The sequence below is a fragment of the Platichthys flesus genome, chromosome 9 (assembly GCF_949316205.1).
Source record: "Platichthys flesus chromosome 9, fPlaFle2.1, whole genome shotgun sequence".
Lineage (NCBI taxonomy): Eukaryota > Metazoa > Chordata > Actinopteri > Pleuronectiformes > Pleuronectidae > Platichthys > Platichthys flesus.
This window is the reverse complement of record NC_084953.1, coordinates 20,259,386-20,280,366: the sequence shown is the minus strand read 5'-3', so window position 1 is coordinate 20,280,366 and position 20,981 is coordinate 20,259,386. Positions and strand designations below refer to the sequence as shown.

The 20,981-nt window shown below is 39.6% G+C and overlaps 1 protein-coding gene across 13 annotated transcripts in view; it reads right to left on the bottom strand.

Moving 5' to 3' along the window:
• fryl (furry homolog, like) overlaps positions 1-20,981 on the bottom strand; it is a 68,669-nt gene that overhangs the window by 32,969 nt on the left and 14,719 nt on the right. For 8 of the 13 annotated variants that reach the window (XM_062394973.1, XM_062394966.1, XM_062394963.1 and 5 more), the window contains 11 exons: positions 12,088-12,296; positions 11,061-11,114; positions 9,636-9,775; positions 9,455-9,551; positions 8,756-8,835; positions 7,285-7,365; positions 7,006-7,174; positions 5,526-5,618; positions 5,329-5,427; positions 4,485-4,586; positions 1,972-2,016 (listed from right to left, as the gene is read on the bottom strand). In XM_062394973.1, the coding sequence (XP_062250957.1) occupies positions 1,972-2,016; positions 4,485-4,586; positions 5,329-5,427; positions 5,526-5,618; positions 7,006-7,174; positions 7,285-7,365; positions 8,756-8,835; positions 9,455-9,551; positions 9,636-9,775; positions 11,061-11,114; positions 12,088-12,207 (1,080 nt within the window). In that variant the 5' untranslated portion in view covers positions 12,208-12,296. Of the gene's footprint in view, positions 1-1,971; positions 2,017-4,484; positions 4,587-5,328; positions 5,428-5,525; positions 5,619-7,005; positions 7,175-7,284; positions 7,366-8,755; positions 8,836-9,454; positions 9,552-9,635; positions 9,776-11,060; positions 11,115-12,087; positions 12,297-18,568; positions 19,591-20,981 lie in introns of those variants that run through there. The other 5 variants (XM_062394967.1, XM_062394976.1, XM_062394971.1 and 2 more) reach the window with 4 other exon arrangements.

Here is a 20,981-nt window from a genome sequence, read left to right as displayed (position 1 = left end):
GCAGATGAAACTCTACCTGATGCAGCTCAGGCCAAAATCATTTTCCTGTATAAGGTAATGTGATGCTTTTTTATTCACGTAATCCAGACAACAGCATGAAGAACCGTGATCCATTACAAGGGACAAACAGTGGAATGAAAAACCAGCCGAGTGGCTAACTGGCTAGCAGTGTGTTTTTCCTTTGTCCTATGTCATTTGCCCCTGAAGTAAAAGCAGAGATGAACAAAGCAACAAACAAAGCGATTAATTAAAGGTGTCGACAATGAAACATCTGGTTACTTTTGGGTATTGTAAGTACCTAAGTTAAATAAAATAAAATATTGACATTTAAATGAAGAATTGTTAGATATATTCTCTTTAAGTCGTTGAATTATAGGGCAAACTTTTACAGTTTACAGAGGACATTCCATTATGTCTTCTGCAATACTGAACATCCATATTTTTGAGATACACACAGAGTCATACTGGGAGCAGTCCTGCCCAGAGCATGTGATCATCATGTTGTTAGGATCTCCATATGTCAGCTTATTGAATATCCATATTCTGATGTTTCAATTAACAAGCGGATATTTAAATATGGTGCCCTCAATTTGGTTACTTCACTGTGACGCAGATAGAGCACAGTTCACTGTTACCTGGCCCTGCCCCCAGATTATCCCAGATACCTCTTACTGGGTTGACACAGAGGGAAGGCTCATGAGTACATCACGCTATGGCTTGACGTAAGCATGCTACACCATAACAGGAGCAGGCAGCAGATGATTGATCATTATTTGTATTATTATTACCATTAGCCAAGGAGGTTCTGATTTCATTTGCGTATGTTCCTGTATTATTATTTAGCAGGATTACACAAAAACTCCAGGAAGGATTATTACAAGACTTGGAAGGAAGGGAATAACGGAAAAAATGTTGGTGTGGAAATCCAAATTAACTTTATAGGGCCTTTATTTACAGTTTTATGAATTTCTCAAGAAGTAGCGCAGGGATCTGATCTCAATATGGTGATAAAGTGCAAATCACTTTTCACTCCTTGTTTGAACATTTTTAAATTAAAAGTGTAAAACAAACGGTATATTAAATAAAATTTACCTGAGAATGGAGAAAATCCACTTCTCACTACAGTACTAAGAACCACAATAACAAACAACTTAATAATGCTCAGGTATATAACGTTAACAGACGATGTGGCAGGTACTTTATTCTGCAACCAAAAATATCCCAATAGCAGCAGCGTGGCAGTTGCCAGCAGTACTGTTATCAATTCCAACAGAGAAACTGAATGCAGCATTAGCACAATACCACACTATGGGAACGCCAAAATACCAAATGCCTCTGGTAAATACTAGTAGGGATGCACAATATTTAATGTGTTTATTTAGAATATTGCCATGGTGGTTATGTTTTCATTTTGTCTGATAGTTAGTTCTACTGCAGATTAATTACTGGAGGGATGTGGTTCAGTTCATTACACAGAAATGAATCTGCAGCACAACAGGGTTCATGTAGTTCATAAACTTGTAATTACAGCTGAATCTTCTCATATCAAATATATATATATATATATCTCACATATCTTCATAATATTGTGAAGATAATGTTGGTATCAGTCCTCATACAAATATGCAACACATAAGAAAGATCCCGATCCCCCCAATAGTTGATAAATAATTTATGCATCCCTATTAAACACAGACTTGATCTAATATCTAACCAATCTCATCAACACTGCTTATGAACAAAAACCATTTCAACTAAAACAAACCTAATGCAATGTCAAAAGTCTAAAGTGGTTCAAATCAGGTCACTACTTCCACTGTGTTACACTCCAGTAGCACTATCACGACAGAGAGCGACTTGCTACCCAGTTAGCCATGCAGGCTGCACGGTTCGGTCCTCTATGTCCTGGTGAGAACCTGGAGCGTTAAAGACGGGGAGCACCAGGTGGGTCACTGACACCAGATAACTCACCTGCAGCGTCTCAATCTGCTTTCGGATGCTGTTGTTAGATGGCATCTGGAGCGAGTCCATGTGAGAGAAAAATCAAACGACAGGAAACAAAGAATGTAGGGTTTGGGGAGGGACACATGCAAGTTAAAGGCAAAAAAAACAAAAACCAGAACCTAAACAAATATGACAAGAGCAGTGCAGAGTGTCTTTACTCTTGTCAATGTGACAGTCCAAACATCTAATGTTTTACTGAAATTAAAGTCAATGGACCGTTCAACTTGTCAACTGAGGAATTATTAGTCGCATGAAAGTTATAAAATGAACAGTCCATTTGTATTTGATGCGATATAAATTAATTTTTTTTATGGAATGAGCAAAACGTGCAAAAGCAAAGCGGAGTAAGGTGTGCCTTGGAAATCAATGGAAAAGAGAAAACAGACATAAATAGAAGAGGGAAGCTGAGGGGAACACAGAAGGACGAGGAGGAAAAGGAAATTTGAAGAGGTGGATGGAACAAGAAATTAAATGCTTTTTCCCTTTTTTACTGACAAAACCGACGAGAAGCCACACCCAAATCAGCAGTTGATTCAAATCCATGTCAAGCATACTCAAAATGCAAACTGTTCTCCTATACCTAAGATCGCAATTTGAAGTGGGACTGCACAAGTATGGTAAACATTATATATGTTATTTAGTAAAATGCTTTTTACCATTTATCGGGTTTTAGATAAGACAAGCAGTGATGCTTTTTTTAGCTCTTTATTATGAATCAGGGAAAATATCTAAATAGTATTATTGTACAGTACTAACGAGTATTAGGGCATTGAACAAAAGATTATTGCGAATTTCATCGAGAATAAAAGTCTTCATTTTACAACAATAATTGTTATCTATTGAGAAAATAAAACAAATATTAAGAGAATAAATTTATTTAAGCTACTTCCCAAAGTTTTTTCCCCTAATTCTCCTAAATTTACATCCTTATTCTCATAATGTTACAACTTAATTCTTGAAATCTCCCCCCAAAAAATCTTCAACCAAGGCCTAATACTCCAGTCTAGAAGTGAGTATTTGATTGATTTTATGTAACCTCCATCTTTACTTTAAATTTGAAAAATATGTAGGTTTATTAATACGAGTATTCAAATGATTTAATTTGTTAAGCATATTATTAAGGGGTTGAATCCCACATGAGTCTTCTCGGAAACAGAGAGACTTAAGAGATGAATAACACCTTTTTAACTAACTATGGTTCAAATGAACTATTTTAACCATAAAATCAGTAATTACCAAGTTGTGAAGCCCAACCCTAAACAGAAAGACTTAACCATCACAAATGGTTTATGGAATGAATTAGTCCTCCATAAACCTTTTTTCAAAAACAGCCACCAGATTAAAATCACCCATTGGACACGAAGCCCTAAACCTCTGAAATCATCACTAGAGTGGAGCCGGCACACAAATCAGCAAATCAATCTCAATCAACAGATCGGTGGCACCACGCAAGAGACTGACTGATTGCAGTTTAAAACAATTACAAGGTTGAGAGAGAAAACTGGGATGACATCACTGAGAACGACAGACGAACATTCAGAACCATCGGATCACGATCACAGAGACGCACGGAAGTGTATTCGCCAAAAGATCACACAATCCCCCGCGGAGGGTAATCAATGCAGAATGGTTAAGACGGTCATTGAGTCATTCAGACAGTCAGTGATTGGGTCATTCAGCCTCTGGGTTTAAACTGCTCCACGTGGAGGTCAGCGGGAGAAGGAAAGTAGGTTTCATCTGCTCATGATTGGTTTACAAGGAGTCATCAACAGACCTGAGTTAAAACAGCACTTGACACTGCGCACACTTACATAATATGAAAGGTGCGTTACATTAGGATATTTCTTAGGTTGAGTTTAAACATGGTTAATTTTATTAAGATCACTGTGAAATTTGTTGTGGTTTCACTAATGGATGCAAGTGACACGTATGTTTTTTGTTTGGATTTTGTTGACTGAACATAAATTAGTTTTGGAGATTTTTTTTCCCTTTTGAAACAAAGACTCTTTTCTTTTATTATTAAATCAAGTGCTATTCCTGACCAGATCTGGTTGTTGATAATTGAGGGGAAAGTACATTATGATTTTTAGACAGAACCACAGAGCACACCCTTAATCAATCAGTGGTCTCAGGCACGTACAAACCATAGAGAATTATAACATCAATAAGACATTTCGTTTTTATTGTGGCAATGTGTCGATTTAGTGAATGCGATTTCACAAAAAATAAGTTCAGTTATGTGCTTGAATTTAAAGAAACTAGTGTCACTTCGTCCTGCTACCAAGAACACCAAAATTTAATTTGAGCTTTCATAACATGAGTCATATGGCTTGTGTGGTTTTAACTGAGTTAGGCATCACCAAGCCAATTATGGTGCCCTTAAAATACTTTTATCTGAACAATACGGTCGTTGTGTTATTCTCCAGAGCTGTGATGTAAAAACTATCTGAAGTGGAGCTGGGTGTAAAGGCTGACGGTACCTTCAGGTGAGAGAGGCAGTTCTGGAGGAAGATGTGCCAGTTGTTGAGGAAGAACTGCTTCTGACTAACACACAGCAAGCACGTCACCAGAGGATACAGAGCCTGGGGAGAGAGACAGAGTCAGTGCAAACACTTGAAGAACTGATCCAGGTCAAGAAGTACATTTCCCATAAACCTTTCCCTAAAAAGTCTTCAGCCTGGAACCAGGCCAATCAGCTGTGAGAAAAATCGTGATCTGGAGCAAAACAAATAATGGAAAAAGGAAATAATGCCAAGATACATGACTGTGTACATCTTTCTTTACGAGTGAAGGAATAACACATGCTGTACACTGTAAAAAGTAGGAATTATCCCTTTCCAACAACTTCCAGTGCACTTTTTCCTGAATTGAACCTTGTTGTCAGTTTTTATTTTCCTCATCTCTGACCACATCATGTTAGACAGAGAAAATGGGGATCTGTGGTAAATGTAATGCAACGCTGAACTATCTGATTGAAGCTGACGGGATTTTCGTGGTTGTGGTTGAAATGTTCATTGCAACAGCGAACTTCACCAATCACAGCAGTCACTATTACACCTGAGGATTCAGGGTAGTGTAGTTCTTCATGATATTTTGCATTCAACAGGTTTTTCGATTGTTTCACTATCTGGAAGCCTGTGGCAAGTGTACTTTATATGGTTAAATATTATGGCTGATAATAAAAATGAATGGGATTTCTACTTTCAGAACTCCACTATTGAGCTCTGTACAGAAAGACGGAAAAACAAAAGTAGAAGGACGTTGTGTATGAAAACAAGTGACAGGAAGGGGAAGGATGGTACTCGAGGATTCCAGAATTATTACCAAAGAGTGCTTCTTCCTGGAACTAAGCTCGAACGTTGTCTGGTACAGTATCTCCACAAAGTTCTTCAGGCACGGCACGTTGACTTCATTTTTCACCGCCTGAGGATGAACAAGTCATGACCATGGAGCACAAAATGACAAAAATATATCGGGATTTGCAGATATGGAGAGAGCAAAACAGTGCAAATGTTACTCACAGCTGCAACAGGGATGAGGATCTCAACAAAAAGGCCTGCTAGAGCATGTTTAATGTCCTTATCCTTGACTTCCAGGAAATACTGAGCACACTCCTAGGAAAAAACACAAAAGGCGCACATGTTCAGAAGAATAGACCCACAAACACAGAAAAACTTGCAGGTAATGGTACAGTTTGACATGAACAGTATTACGACATGAACAGTCTTACAACAATAACACTGCTGACCATGACCCACATGTCATACATTCCTAGAATTTGTATCCCAATTCCGGCAGGATCTGCTTCTGTGTAACTCATTTGCCTTTGTTGTGTAACATTGTGAAACTGCACAGATTTTATCTGCGGAATACAATATTAACCCATTCAGACCTTACATAATTTATGCATGTATATTAAAAGACATTTGCATGCCTTTTTACCTTCAGAAGAATGTTTTATATGATGTCACGTCTTCAAGACATGTGATTGATGAAATAAATCATCATTAGCGGAAATAATCAATTAATTTAGGCAAATGTTGTTTTTTCCTCGCTTTTAGCTAGAAAAAAGTTTTTCAAAATAGGGTTTCAGACAATGGCTGAAGATCAAGGCAAGGGGAGCGATATTGGAATCAGCCAAACACATAATAGCCAACATCTTCACTCTGAGATAAATACCCTCAATACATATTAACTTGTGATGGAAAGTTTCATAACAACAATATAGAACCAAGAGTTGCTGCTCACATGACAAGAGAAGGACCATCACAGAATCCCAGTGGCATGGCAATGCGGCTCACAAACAAGCCCCCAGAATCCCACCATTGCACTGCCCCCCCCCCCCCCCCTCTATATTGTTGTTTTTATATTGTTGTTTTATGTTCAGTGCCCCAACGAACGACACCAAGGCAATTTCTTGTATGTGCACACATACTTGGCAAATAAAAGAATTCTGATTCTAATTGTGATTATTTATCCCACAGTCTAGAGGTATAGAAACATTGTTTCGAACACATCATGACTTTTTTAAGAGACAAAATTATTTGTGATGGATTTAGTTTCTTAACCATCAATACAAAATGTAAGTATATTAAACTGCTCAGGCCCTAAAAAAAACATTGTAAGGGTAGAAACCATGATCTGTGCTAAAACGGGGTGGTGGACATAAAGCACAGCATGTTCCATTAACACATTCAGAAATCACAGTCCTATTAAGAGAGTACAGTTGGTGTGTGTAGCGGTTGGTGAAACAGCTAACGCCCGATTCACAGCTCTTGGCAAAGCCCCAAAAACACTTACAATAGCTTCTTGGCAAATGTCACCTTTGATCGTTACTCATCTAGCTTTACGAGCCATTGCTATGGAGAGCTGCTGAGTCTGAACAAAGGGGGAAGAGTTGGAAAAGGTGTCTGGTGCAATTAAGCAAATACTCATATCAGCCACATTTACTGTTGGTTACCTTATGGCAAACGTTTAGATAAAAGATTGAAGATAATTTACCTGCATGAACTGAAACGACGCCTCAAAGTCCTCCACAGGATACATTTTAACCCGGAAGAACTTCATGCCCATGATGAGGGTGATGATGCTCTGGACTACATAGGGACTCTGCTCTTTTTGCCGGAGCTCCTTTAGTTCGGTGATGAACTTTTTCCTAACGGCCTGAAACCTGAGCAAACACACAAAGAAAAGTACACATTTACATTGTGACTGAGTATGTGTAGTTGTAAACAAATGTAGCCATGGTCTAACATAAGAGACAGAATTCAGCTCACTTACTTTGACTGTGTGAGGATGCCAATGACCTCAGCATACAGGTCCGCGATGATGTGCACGTTGCCAGTGTTGGGGCCACAGTACCTGTACATTGATGGAGATCATGTGCTTATCATCATCACTGATTATGTATAACAATAACAGTGTTGGGTACAGAAATCCAACTGAACCGAAACACAGCAGAGATTTTGGTGCCTAAGCTGTGTTCTGAAATAGTTTCTCTGCTTACAGGCAAAACAAAAATCACTGCCATGTCTAGTTAACAGAACACCCAACTCTGGTGGTGACACACTCTCTTGTGGTAAGGTCACGATACCAAAAATTCAGTAGTCGGTGCCAATACCAGTAAAATAACACGATTCTCTATGCCAATTTCGGTACCACGGTAAAAAAAAGAGGATTTTCTACTATGTACTTGAACTTGAAACATGAACTTAAACTGAAAAATAGAAAAATGTCATAGGACATACAAAACATGTGCAATAGAGCATTGCACAACATAATAAAGTGCTATTAATGGTCAAAGTGCAACAACTAGTGTCCCCAGACACATTCCAGACTTCCAGGCATCTTTTCAAAAGGTACTGTGCAAAAACAACAACAGTGCAAAACAACAACAGTGCAAAACAAAACAGTGGATATAACAGTGCAGCCATTAATATCTTGAACGCGAGTGAAAGTCAGGTTCAAGTTAATTTTTTAAATCATTGTATCAGGCCATCATGAAATACCAGGAGCGGGGGAATGTGTAACAACTAGTGTGTGTGTGTGCGCGCGCTCCCAGATAGCGGACACACACAGGCCCCGGGGCTCCACCCCCGCCCCTCTCACATGCTCAGAGACTCACAAAGCGAGATCAGAGCTCGTTCACGTGAAGTAGCCGCTCACTGACTGACCAGTAGCTACGTCGGTATTTTGTTATTTTAGTATCGAAAGGTATCGTAAGTATCGGTTCTCGTGACATCTCTAGTACTAAGCACTGAAACTGTTAAATTATTGTAGTTGCTTTGGATTTTATTTATATTATGAATTTTATAATTGTATATTAAAGTTAACTATACTTTACACTATTAACAGTTAATATGTTAAGTTTCACCTTCCAATTTGCCTTAGATGCTCGACAGCCGTTTCGTTAATTTGGCTATTATTAAGAAAAAACTATGGGCTCTCTCTTCGTTTAGTCACCAGAACTGTTCTAGAAGAATCAATTTAGCTTCGATATCAAAAAAATTCCAAACGAAAGACAACACCAAACACCAAAGCAGAGAGCAGCAATTTACTGGTGCCTAACTTAAGTTGCTCAACAAGAGGCAGTTGTGGTTTAAACGTCATTTAAGATACAGTTTTCAAAATGACATAATGCCTATAGAGTCTATATAAACAAACAGACTCTCTACTGTAAAACCAAATCCAGCATATTCATCAGCACTTTTTAATAAGATGTTCATTTGTGTCAGTGTTTGTGCTCACTTACCCCTCTTTGTGTTTAAAGTGCTTGAATGCCAGGTTCAGAACTTCATGTACTAAAGCATCTGGCACTGGGTGAAGAGGAATCTGTGACGTAAACATGGAGTCATTAGCCTTATTAGAAGCACTGATAGCTTTCACTCGTTTTTCTGTGCTACTATTCATTACTCTGCCTGCAGGAGCAAAGCCAAGGACAACTAAGCTGTGGTCTCCAGAGTCTTGCTTAGGTCGAAATGTTGCTTAGATCTGGATGTTTTACTTTAAAAACACACTGAGTTGGGAGTTGGTACGAAGCTATTTGTTTGTTTACTTAATACTCCACATGTCTTAGTTTGGTATTGTTTATTCCTGAGATTAAGATAACCAGAAACTACTGTTTCCATTACAGTGTCTTTTCCAGACAAACATTTTAAAAGGATTAATATCAGAGTATTGCTTTCCATGTTTACGTAGTCATTGTTATGTACAGTGAAACAGACCCGCAAATCCAAATTTGTCACGAGGAAAGTTCAGCAGATATAAGACAAGGCTTGAAAGGAACTAATCACATGCACGTAGATAAGATATTGTCCATATCAGGTCAAGCAGATGAATTGATTTTGCCCTTCAACATGTAAACATTAACACATTCACATGACCCAACCAACCTGAGTCTATGTGTATTAAATCAGCATTTACTGAAAGAGTGATGTGTGAAGTAGCTTACCTGTTTGAGAACTTCCACTGAAACTAAACAGAAAATGAAATCTATGGATAAGTCCCTCCGTTCCAGAAGGTAATCTTTATCACGGTGCTGTTCATCTCTACAGAGAAAGGGGAAAAGTGTTAACAAAAGATTTGTGCAGCATTCATGTTAAAACTGAATAAATAAATGAAGGGCGTCTCACCCTTTGGACTTTGTACTAGAGCGAGGCCTGTACTCATAAGACTCGTCTTCGGTGCCGCTCTGCCGCCGGTACCAGTCAAACAGTGTGCGCAGTAGGGAGGGCAAACAGTGTTCTGCTATTGAGCTCATAGAGCTTATTAACTGAAAAAAAATGACATGCAAACATTAGACTCACCCATTATTTCAGACAAACGTCATATTCTACATTTGGTTCCTGTACACTAAAATTGGGCATTCATTAACTGAGTTGCATACAGGGAGAGTATAGATCAGATATATTCTAACTAGCGAGTGGCATAGTGTAGCTATTGATTGCAATTTGTGTGAGTGTGATGCATACACTATTGAGCAACACACATGGTTCTGTGGTCTTTATTTGTCCTCTGAACACCTCAGTGGCTTTTTGATTGGATCAGTGATGAAGTCAGACAGTGCTCTGATTAACAGACTTCACAGATCAACTGTTTACAAGGAACTGTAGTCGGTTTATGTTGCTGTACATTTTCTTTTTTCAACAACAGCCACAATGGGCAACTGTAGAAACACAGAGGAACTTAAGCAATACACTACATTTAAATGTATTCCCATCAAATAAAAATAGATCTGAACGAAACAGTGAGAAAATAAATAATCAAACAAAAAAATGTTTAAAGTGCAAATTGCAATGTCAACACAGGGGTTCAGGGACATAGCAATATGGATATTTTTTCAGGAATTCCAAATACAGGTAAATTTCACATAAAAGGGCTGTTATCTTCATTTTGGATTCAAGGGCTTTTAATGGGACATACGGTTGCATTCTTACGAGACAGCAGTAAATTCTGTGATAATATAGAAAACTTCAGTGGGTCGAGATTACAGTGGATAGTTTTCAGACAAAACATGAGATGACGTGGTCAGTATGCATAAACAATTTTTTTGTGAGTGTGGTTTTGTGCGTGTATGTATATGTATATATATATATGGGCCAGTGCAGCGTAATGAGGGAGGTGGATGATGGATGCTAGGTAGGAGAGTTATGCAACTGCTCCCCCTGCCCTTATGGCACCAGGCAGATACACTCCAGCACCCGATTCTGATTTACTGCCCAGGATGACACAGCGATTCTACACTCTCGTTTTCTATACCCATTTTCTCTCCCTCACTCACAATGGGGACAGCTGGATCTATAGCGCCATATCCTCATTGGCTTTGTGTTGTGCTGAACAAAGCATTCTGCAGCAGGCAAGCCCATTGTATAGAGTTCTGCAGCAGCTACAGATGAGGGACAGACGGGCCATTGAGTGGGGGATTGATTGGGGATTCAAATATTGCGCACACATAAAGAGTTGAGAGAGAGTGTGCTTCTTGCTGATGGAAAATGATTGTGATACATCCACACAGTGCACAGATTTCACCCCCTGGTCATTGCCGTGGCAGGACTGACCTGGTCAAATTGTGCATCTTCCCCTCTTTGCAGGGATCGGGATAGGGGCTTCTCCTGTGAAAGAGAAGGATTAAGAATAGGTTTAACAAGAGGACATACTGGTGTTATTTGTATAATATTAAAATGCTGAAAGACAAGCAGCAGGCCTGATACGAGAAATCAGGACAGAAAGAAGTATTTTTTCTGTGGCGCACAAGTTGAGAAAGGGTCTGAGGCTACATCCATCTACTAGAGATCTTTGTCCACACAAGGGTTTTGGCTCCATGTCAGTTTTAATCCACGTCCATACCTACACACCTGAAAATATATATCATGCGACCATGCAGTTTGCATGAATAGCAGCTTGTCTCCTACGTATTTAATCAGTATCATCGTAAAATGCAGAATTTAACCCTACAACAGCTGTTAGCAAAGACAAAAGGGTCAGCAACACATGTAATTGATTTCCGATGGTGTGTTGTACACTGGTAGCCGAGGTGATTTCTTGTGAAAGGGTCATGTGATGGGAGCCCGACAAACCAGCAAAGGCTACACTGTGACTGTTTGTCTACGTCATCGTTTCTGAACATCTGTGTGTCTGCCCAGCCTGACTCAAATGAAGACCTGGTATTTTCAAACTAAAGGTAGGGTGGTGTGAACGCCAGGTGTATCCTAAGCTGAATCAATGTGTTTTCAAATGCAAACCAAGTAGTGTGGATTTAGCCTGAATGGGAGAGAGGTTAAACTTGAGTCAGACCCTGTCAAAATACCCTCATGTAAAGGAAAGGAACAGGAGAGAACAAATGGGGGAACAGGGCCACAAACAGGCTAATGACAATTTTCTATTTGATCATATAAATAAAGATTATGTGCCTCTCAAGCCAGTTTCCTCACATCTATCAGTTAAATCTGAAGCGGCTAAAGGGATGGCAGTTGGTTGCAAAAGAGGGAGGATGTCTCAGCAGTATGTGTGCCACATCACGTGTTGTGTATTGAATTTCATTTCCTGTGTTGCTTGACACCAGCATTCACCCCCCTGTGGACTCACCAGCGGCTCAGCCATCACCATCTCGATCTTCTTCTCAGCCAGCACAGCGAACTCTGCAAATAGACTCTTGATGACAAACTCCCCGGGCTTGAGCTCGGGGTCGATGGTGATGCTCGACATGGCAGCGATGTTGTGTCTCTCCCACGAGAGGGGAGTCACAGAGGAGGGGGCACGTCGTCTACTCACACTGCTGCTGACTGGTGCAGAAGCTGCAGAGAGAGGCCAGAGGGTGGAGTTAGGACATAATACAGTGGGAGTCAAAGCAGCAGGGTCACACCAAGAACAGCACTCATGTAAAAGCATGACATCGCTTGAACATATTCTACTCCAAACAGGGGCACAGACATTTCCTAAAGAGGCTAAATAACTGAGTGGATGAGGGAGGTCAAGAAAAAAAAACATTCCATGGTGATGGAGCAAAAATACATTTTCAATCCGATTCCAAAGTATATGGATAATATAAAGTCCAAATAGAACCTCAATCGAAAGCTTACATAAAATAATTAATATCTATTTGTTTTTTTTAATTATGTTCATCTGAAGGAAAATATACTGTCCTTGGAAACTGATTAAGAGGAAAAGCAGGAGTAAATAGAGTTTCCTGTTTCCCACCTCTGTGTCACTTGTTCTGGTGTATCAGATCAAATATCAAAAGTAATGTGGTTTTTCCGTAATATGAATTGGTTCAAAAGCAATAAATATATTACAGCCCAATGTATCAGTTGATACTAATATATGATTCATTATTATCATTACCATTAGTACCCTATCGAATATTTGTACATGTGTACATGATATTTGATATGTGCAGTTATGAAAACTGTAACAGTTCAATATTGCAGGGACTAAATATGTACACAGACTGGTCTCACACAAAGAGTTGCTTTGTACCAAATTTAGCTATTTAGCTATGTCATCCCCTTCCCAGGGACAGCGAACAGAAACAATAACAGACAGAAAATAACTATTATCTCCACCACAAATAGACCAACAACCTACATTGTATAGACTGATAACAGACTCCCTAAAATAAACATTGGCCCCAAAACGGCTCTGTTAAAAAAAAAAAAAAAAAAAAAAACATTTCGTTGTGTTGACGTCATTTTGTCTTCTAAAGTTGGGTCTGATAGGTCAAATAATCACCACTGGTTTATTTTCTTGATCAGTGAAGAGCCCTGAAGTATTCAGCATATTTTAAAACACACAGAATAGCTTCCTCTGATGAATATGAACATTTTTCTAAACTGAAAAACTCCTTACTGGTATTCACAACACAGGGCACGAGTGTTTCTGTGACAACCAGGAAGAAACAGTACAAGTCCTTTCCTGGGAGGGAACGAGGTAAAGGGTCAGTTTACTATTGGCCTCCTCTTGGCTGGACTACAACCATTGTGGTCTGGAATATGGGTGGTATCCTGTCTGCAGCATACATTGTAAGAACATTAATGAATTTTATGAGGTAATGTAGATAGAGTCTGTGACAAGTGTTTCAAGATGCATATTTAATTTTACTGTGGCAAATTATATGCAGCTGGAAATTGAATAAAAACACTTAGAACATGACTTGTGTTCTTTAAGTGTCAATTTCAAAGATTTTCGTGTTTAATCTATAAAACACGGTCACTGTGAACATGTCGCAGCAAAACTGGCCCACTAACCCTTTCAATTGGAATGAGATTCTACTTTTTGTTACCAGTTGTGTTTGAGTTGGTTTCCTGTTTTCATAAATTGCCTTTTGTGGCCATATCAAACTGAGCTTCATGTCCTCCACATCTGCTTTTTATAGTGCACCCCCAATTCAAGAGAGCTTATTATATCAGGTAAACTTCAATAACAATTATTTAAATTGTATTTGTCATCATAAATGACTAATTGTAATCGCGAAACACTGCTTCTAGTCCGACTAGTTGTGAAAACACAAGCAGTGATACTTTCTATGACGTTATTTTGTCTAATCTCCTTCAATAGCTCTCTGCATATGAATGCAGATACATTTAAAGAGCAGATTGATGCATTTCAGTCAAAATGTCCAGCTTCTTTTGCTCTCCACACTGTACATTTGCATTGAACCACCAAAGCCCTCAAACATGAAATGGAAACCAAATCAAAAATATTTCCCCTCCACCTCAAAATTTTATTGATTACATTATGCAAACCTAAGGCCCAGAAATCGTTTTAACTCTAACCATAAGTGTTTCCATCAATAATGTATTGAATCAAAGAAAGATGAAGACCATAAGAGTATTTTCAATCAAATTTGGAATGATCATTTAGATATTGATTAATTAAAATTAAATGTAAATCACTAGAAATTATGTAATTACAATTATACATTATAAATGTCAAACATCTCTTGTATATGCCTCAGGCAAAATAAAAGGAGAAAAAATCCATAAATGTACAGAAATGTAACTGCTATGATTTAATCAGTGTTTTCTATCGAGCAAGTAAAGTGGGGACGAGGCAGGGGCAGTGTTGTATCAAGGGTTGGCTGTGTTGTGGTCATGTTGTCCAGCAGCACAGAGGGTCTTTCAAGCATTTCTCCCTTTGTTTACTGTGCTTTAACAACACCCCCAATGATGTCACATAGCCAGTTCCTCACATCCAATCACTGCTGTGTGTTCGACCCCCCGCCATCCGTCTCTTGTCTCACACCCTAGGCCAGCTGGATTGATGAATGGTTCACACAGATTAATACCCCAACACTGTACTTTGTCCCGTGACAATTATTTATATAAATTAATAAAACACACAGGGCATCTTTTTCTGGGCCTAGTCTTTGCACTGACTCTCTCCCTTCTCTCATTTCTCACAGGCCAAACAATGATTTTCTTTCTAAACTTATCACACACACCGCTATCTTAGTAGATAGAAAAAAGAATAGAATAGGAAAATGCTTTTTCGTTTACCTTTGTCAAGGCACAAATTAGCTTTTGATTAAAAGCTTCAAAAAGTGCTATAAAACTGTATTACCTGAAACCTTTGTGTCTCATTTATTATCCTAAGGTCACCTATGGTTTCCTATCCAAATCTAAATGCAAAAGTTGAAGTGTTGACATGTAAAAACAAAGTGTGCCCCACACTTTGAAAAAATGCAAATCTGCTGCCCAAGAAAACCCTCCTATCTAAGGCATCCAGATTATTAGGATTAAGGATAAACACACTGCAAGTACAGCTCTGATAGAACTGAGAGAACTGGTGAAGTAAGTTGCAGCTTTTTGGTGCTGAATGGGAAAATGCTTATCGTGTTTTGTTGTGAGAGGCCTACAAGGCATGTTCCATGGTTGTGCATAAGAAACAGAGCACCCCGCAGGATTACACAACTGAAAGAGCAGCGACTCCACCTTGTCACAGTTAAAATAAAGCCCTCCCAAACGCCTGCTCACTTCCCCTGCCAGGACAACCAGAAACAACAGCACAAACACACATACTGTTGGAATGCAGGGCCAGCGAGTGTGCGTCCATCTTTTACACAGAGACAAAAGAATCACTGCCAGTATTTATGTGGCGTGGCAGTGCCAATTCTGTTAAGAGTGTCTCAACATGTTCACTCTCTGACAAGTTACTACTGGTTTATTATTCACCATTACCACTTCCAAGTAAAAATGAATCTAAAACATACAAGTTAAAACACAAGTTATACTAGAGGCTAAACAGACAATCAAGAGATGGATTGATAAAACAATATATCATAAATTCACGCTCAATCCTGGTTCTAAATGGAAAAGGACCAAACTATGAGTTTACTGTTTATATTCATTGTCATAATTATAACTAAGTATTATCACAGAACAAACGACAAAGTGGAACATCAAAGAAAGAAAACTTTCTGCATTCATGTGATATAAAGGAAAAGCATCACAAGCAGAAAGTAGTGGCATGAACTGAGGGGTGTCATTTAAACATACAAAGTTGCTAGCACCAGCAGCCTTCTTTGCTTGTAGAGTAACCTCTCCATGCTGAATGGGAACATATCAGTTTCACTTTCTTGATCAAAATACTGTGCTGGTTGTATGAGATGTCATCTTTCCCACTCTCCACCTTGTGTGGTTTACACCATGTAGACATAAGCACAGGGGGAGAAGGGCTGCAGCCTCAGCAAGTGTGTGGGGGGGGGGGGGGCAGGTGTGTATAGTCTTAGACGTAGATGTTAACCTGTTTTATGCAGTGATACAATTTGAATAACTAGTTTAATCAACTAGTGTTGCTGTTCCAACTGGTAAGGCAAGCACTTCTTAAACAATAAGTGCACTAATCACACACATACATTGTAACAGTTCCAGTTAAACTGGAGTTATGGGGTGAATTGACAGAAATGTTGTGATGAGACTTTTGTACTGTTTGTACTCAGTACAATCATTTTGATAAGATAGGTTTATATTTCATTTATCGATGATCTGGCAGGGTCAACAGTTACCATATTCAAAATGATGGCTTCTATGCGTTTGCCTTATCATAATATATAAATTAATCAATGTCACAGTAATTTTACACACAACTTTGAAAAGGAAAGGGAGTTAAAGCTTATCACAGCACGTACTGGCCGAGGAGCAGGGTAAACCCTGGGGAAGTCACCAATCTGTCATGAAATACAAACAAAGTTTCAAATTTACTTTCAAACCAATGAGAAATTGGTTTGAAATGAGTTTCTTATTTACCTAACCTGCATATCATTAGACCATATGAGAATCAGATGGAGCAACCTGACACAGACACCCAAAAAGGACCCAGTCTGTTCTTTTCTGCTTTAGTGAAATAGAGTGTTCACTATACCAATATACAGCATATTTATAAATAAAGTTTACAAATAATTACATTGTTAATATTGTAACTATCCCTCAGGTGTTAATATCCCATGACCCCTTTGTCAGATTTGGTTAAGGTTAATATATCTCAGTCTGACATCCACCACCCCAAAGTTGAAACTTTGTTCATTTAAATGGTGATATTGGCAAATTTCAAAACGCAAGACTGCATTAAAGACTGCTGACCAGGGTCCACTTCAAGACATTAGAGGCTCTGCAACAGTCTGACCAACAAAAAAGAGACTTTGTCTGTGAGCACATTGATATCACCAGACTAATTTCTTATTCTGGTGATATCATTTATATTTCTAATTATAATGTCTGTGGTATTTTTTGTGAGATGCAAGCCACCCACTACTTCCCTAAAGCCTAAAATATATCCTGGGAAGTGTAATTATCAGCGGAAAGACTCAAGTTTGCTAAAATGAGCTAAAGGATGGGAATATTACTTAAACTAAATATTCTACCTCCATTAACAGTCTATCAAAATCTAAAACGATTTTAAGTATGGTTCAAGACCAAACAAAATCTCAAGTCTAATCTTCTCCGATCACGACTTCTGCTGATTGTTCCCAGTTCAAAACAATCAAAATATGGGGCAGTCACTTTGATGCTTTAGATATCATAGGGCATATATCTGGAAGAAACTTCAAAAGTTCAAAAGTTCCATATCTAGAGCAGACTTGTATGTCACATTCCTAGTTGTTATCAGTAGGTCTGTGTGTGTGTGTGTGTGTGTGTGTGTGTGTGTGTGTGTGTGTGTGTGTGTGTGTGTGTGTGTGTGTGTGTGTGTGTGTGTGTGTGTGTGTGTGTGTGTGTGTGTGTGTGTGTGTGATAGAGAGAAACAGAGGGAAAGCTAATGTGATGACAATGTAATGCTCTCATCAGCATGTATCAAATGTCAGTCTGGTCTGGTCAAATGTAGGCTGAAGAAACAAGTCTTTGTGTAAATACATTTAAGTATAACTGAAGAGAGGAATCAGCAGCAGCTGATTGTTGTCGTCATCCATGACTATATTTCAATGAGACAAAAGGAGGCATGGAATATGGGTTGTACGGTAGGCTATTAATAGGAGAAAACCAGAAGACAGATCAATAGTCAGGAAACATAAGCTGCCTCAGAAGGAAGGGAAAGAAGGGTTATGGAAGTAGGGTGAAAAACAGGGGGGATGGGGATTGCTGGGTGCTGCACACGGGGAGACTGAAGGGAGAGGATTAATGTTAAAACAAACAAAAAAAGAAAAGTTCTTTATGAAAGTTCATAAATATGGAGAAAGAAACAGAAAGAAAGAGGCAACCATCGCCTTCAAAATAACAGAAGGAGCAATACAGGTCCACCTGCGTTATGAATCAGCAGATGCACATCAATAGAAACATTATCTGTGGGACAACTAGGAGCCACAGGAACGATGATGAGCAGGGGGGGGGGGGGGGACTCTGCCACCTGCATATAAATCAAACAAGCTCGGCTAAACCGGAGCTAAACATAATCTGTCATCCTGACAACTCCATTAATAACCACTTTCGTACATAGGGGTAGATAGGATGATCTCTGAGCATGAGATGCATGCAAGCATGTACTAATCTGCACAGGGTCTGTTAGCTGTGTGTGGCAGATAAGTCTGGTGGCCAATTGCGGTATATAAACAAGTGTGCAAGCTTGGCAAGGTACTCACAGCTGCTACTCCAAGACTTGAGCAGAGATTTGATGCTGATCTCAAAGAAGACTGAATCCTGCAGGCTCAGCATGGCGGCTCTCAAAAAGTTAGGCGTCACCAAAAAAGGCACAAAATGTCACAGGTCTCCCATCACGTTCATGTCATGAAGACAAACATTCCACTCTTCTTCGGAATATACAATCTTTACACCCCTTCAACTTGCACCCCCTGTCCCCTGATAGGGGCTGCGTACTACCCTCCACAGGTGCAGGTTAAAGGCATCCTTCTGAATGACAGTCGATCAGGAGAAGAAATCCAAGAAGTGCTACCGCTTTGTGTCCTCGGCTACCTAGTTCCCGGAATTGCACTAGGAGAAGAGGAGATGGTGCTTAGCCTGGCTAGTTAGAGAAGTATTCCATCCCAGCGCCTGCTGCCCCCTTGCCAGTCCACAGAGTCCCTCATCCCATTTCAGGGTAGAAAAGTCCAGCAAACCGGAGGACGAAACTGCGTGAGAACTTTTGCTCCTGATAGCAGAGAAAAAAGCAGCAGAACAGTAGACGATAGAAGTCTGAACAATGCACAGCAATATTTCTTCTCCGCTTCTCTTCCTGTGTGTGTAAGTGTGTGTACCAGTCCTAGCCCGCTAGCACTTTCAGCCACCCTCCGCCTCCCCTCAAAACTCTCTCCCTCTCCATTTGCTCGTGAGCTGCCCCTCCTCTTCCCAGCTAGCTCCTGTTCTTTTACTGATGCCTGCTTCTTTTTTTTTTTTCCTCAGAGTGAGCGAGAGCTTGTTTCAACAGCAAACAGAGGGAGGCAGGGGCATAGTGTGGGGGTGGGTGATGTCATCAAAATGCTGCGAGTGTTCCCTGGCTCTGGTTCAGCAATGCATACGCATGTCAGAGCCGCTACTGTGCTGCTTCTCCACTGGCCTATCACAACGACACTTCCTGTAAGCTCCACAGCAATACTGATGCGTCATCCCTGACTGCAGTAGGATGGAAAAGAAAGAATGGGATGATAGAAGACAGCGAGAAAGAAAAAGGGAGGATGAATTGAACATGGGATTGCACACATAAAAACAGTAGTCCTGCCCCACGGTTATAAAAATATATTAAATCTAAATATATATATATACACGACATCCCTTTGTTCAAAACAAGTAAAGCATACACCAGCTGCACTCTCAGAGGCAAGGGTGTGTTTTAAGACGTCTCACCAAAACAAACCATGGGATGTGGTAGAAAGGTGTGTTTCTGATCTCATGTCATGGCATGATAGCAATCACAGCACATCTATTTTCTAAGCTAAATGTTCACACCCAGTGGAGTCATTTGCATTACATCACTGCTCTGTCCAAAAGCTACCAGTCATAGCGACACGCAGAATGTTACACAAACGCACTACACACCGCATTAGTGAGCGTGTTAGAGAGACACAAAAGCACACACATCTGATTCTTCTGATATTTGTTTTCTGCCTCCTCGCACAGACTTTGAAAACAGATCCACATGACATCAAGTAATATGTAGTAGAGAACAGGATTAAGTTTGTTAACAAAATATTCAGAGGGGAGCAGTGGTGGGGAGGCTGCGGAAGACAAATGCTCTTTGTCTTCTTTTAGTTCAGTCTTCTCTCTCGCCCTCGGTCTCTCCCTCTGTCACATGTCCTCTGCTACACAAGTTTTGCAAAATGAGGCAGAGCTCATTGCAAACAAACAACACACAGCAGAAGCTTTGTCAAGGCCCTGGCTGGTGTTACCCTGATGCAGGCTTCCACTGTGAAACTCTGCCTCATAATAAACAAGCAAAGATTCTTTACGATCCATTACAGCAATAATTTAAAGTATGGCGCCCTTTCATTTTATGACATCTGGGAAATTTGTAAATACTTTTGCATACACAGGATACAAAACCCAACTCGCTACTTTTCTTTGAATTCAGTTTTTACGACAATGCTGCTAGTAAACTGCAGTTCCAAAGCGGAAGTAATCAGACACAGCGTTGCCTACTTAATTGCTAATAATATGATATCATGTATTTTTTAATATGGGCTTGTTAACAAGGTTAATAACTACATATGCATTGGAGAGCGTATATAAACACAGAATCAGAGTTTATATTACCATGCCTATCTTAATCAGCATAACAGTAAACATACAAACATGCAGAGACCTCTTGTATTCTGCCAACCAGCTTTATTGTTTAGGGAATGCGGAGGAGTAACAGACAGCATCATGTCTCTTGGAGCATTAGAGCTAAGAGCTTCTGTCCAACAGAGCAGATGTAAGTTGAGGACTTCAAATAAACAACATTATGACCGACTTCCTGGAAAGAAGAGCCTGCTGATCAAATAATCCCAACTAACTGCACATCCAGGGCAACTTACAGTAGCTCCATTCACAAAGTGGGAGCTGTGACTGACAGCTAGCCAT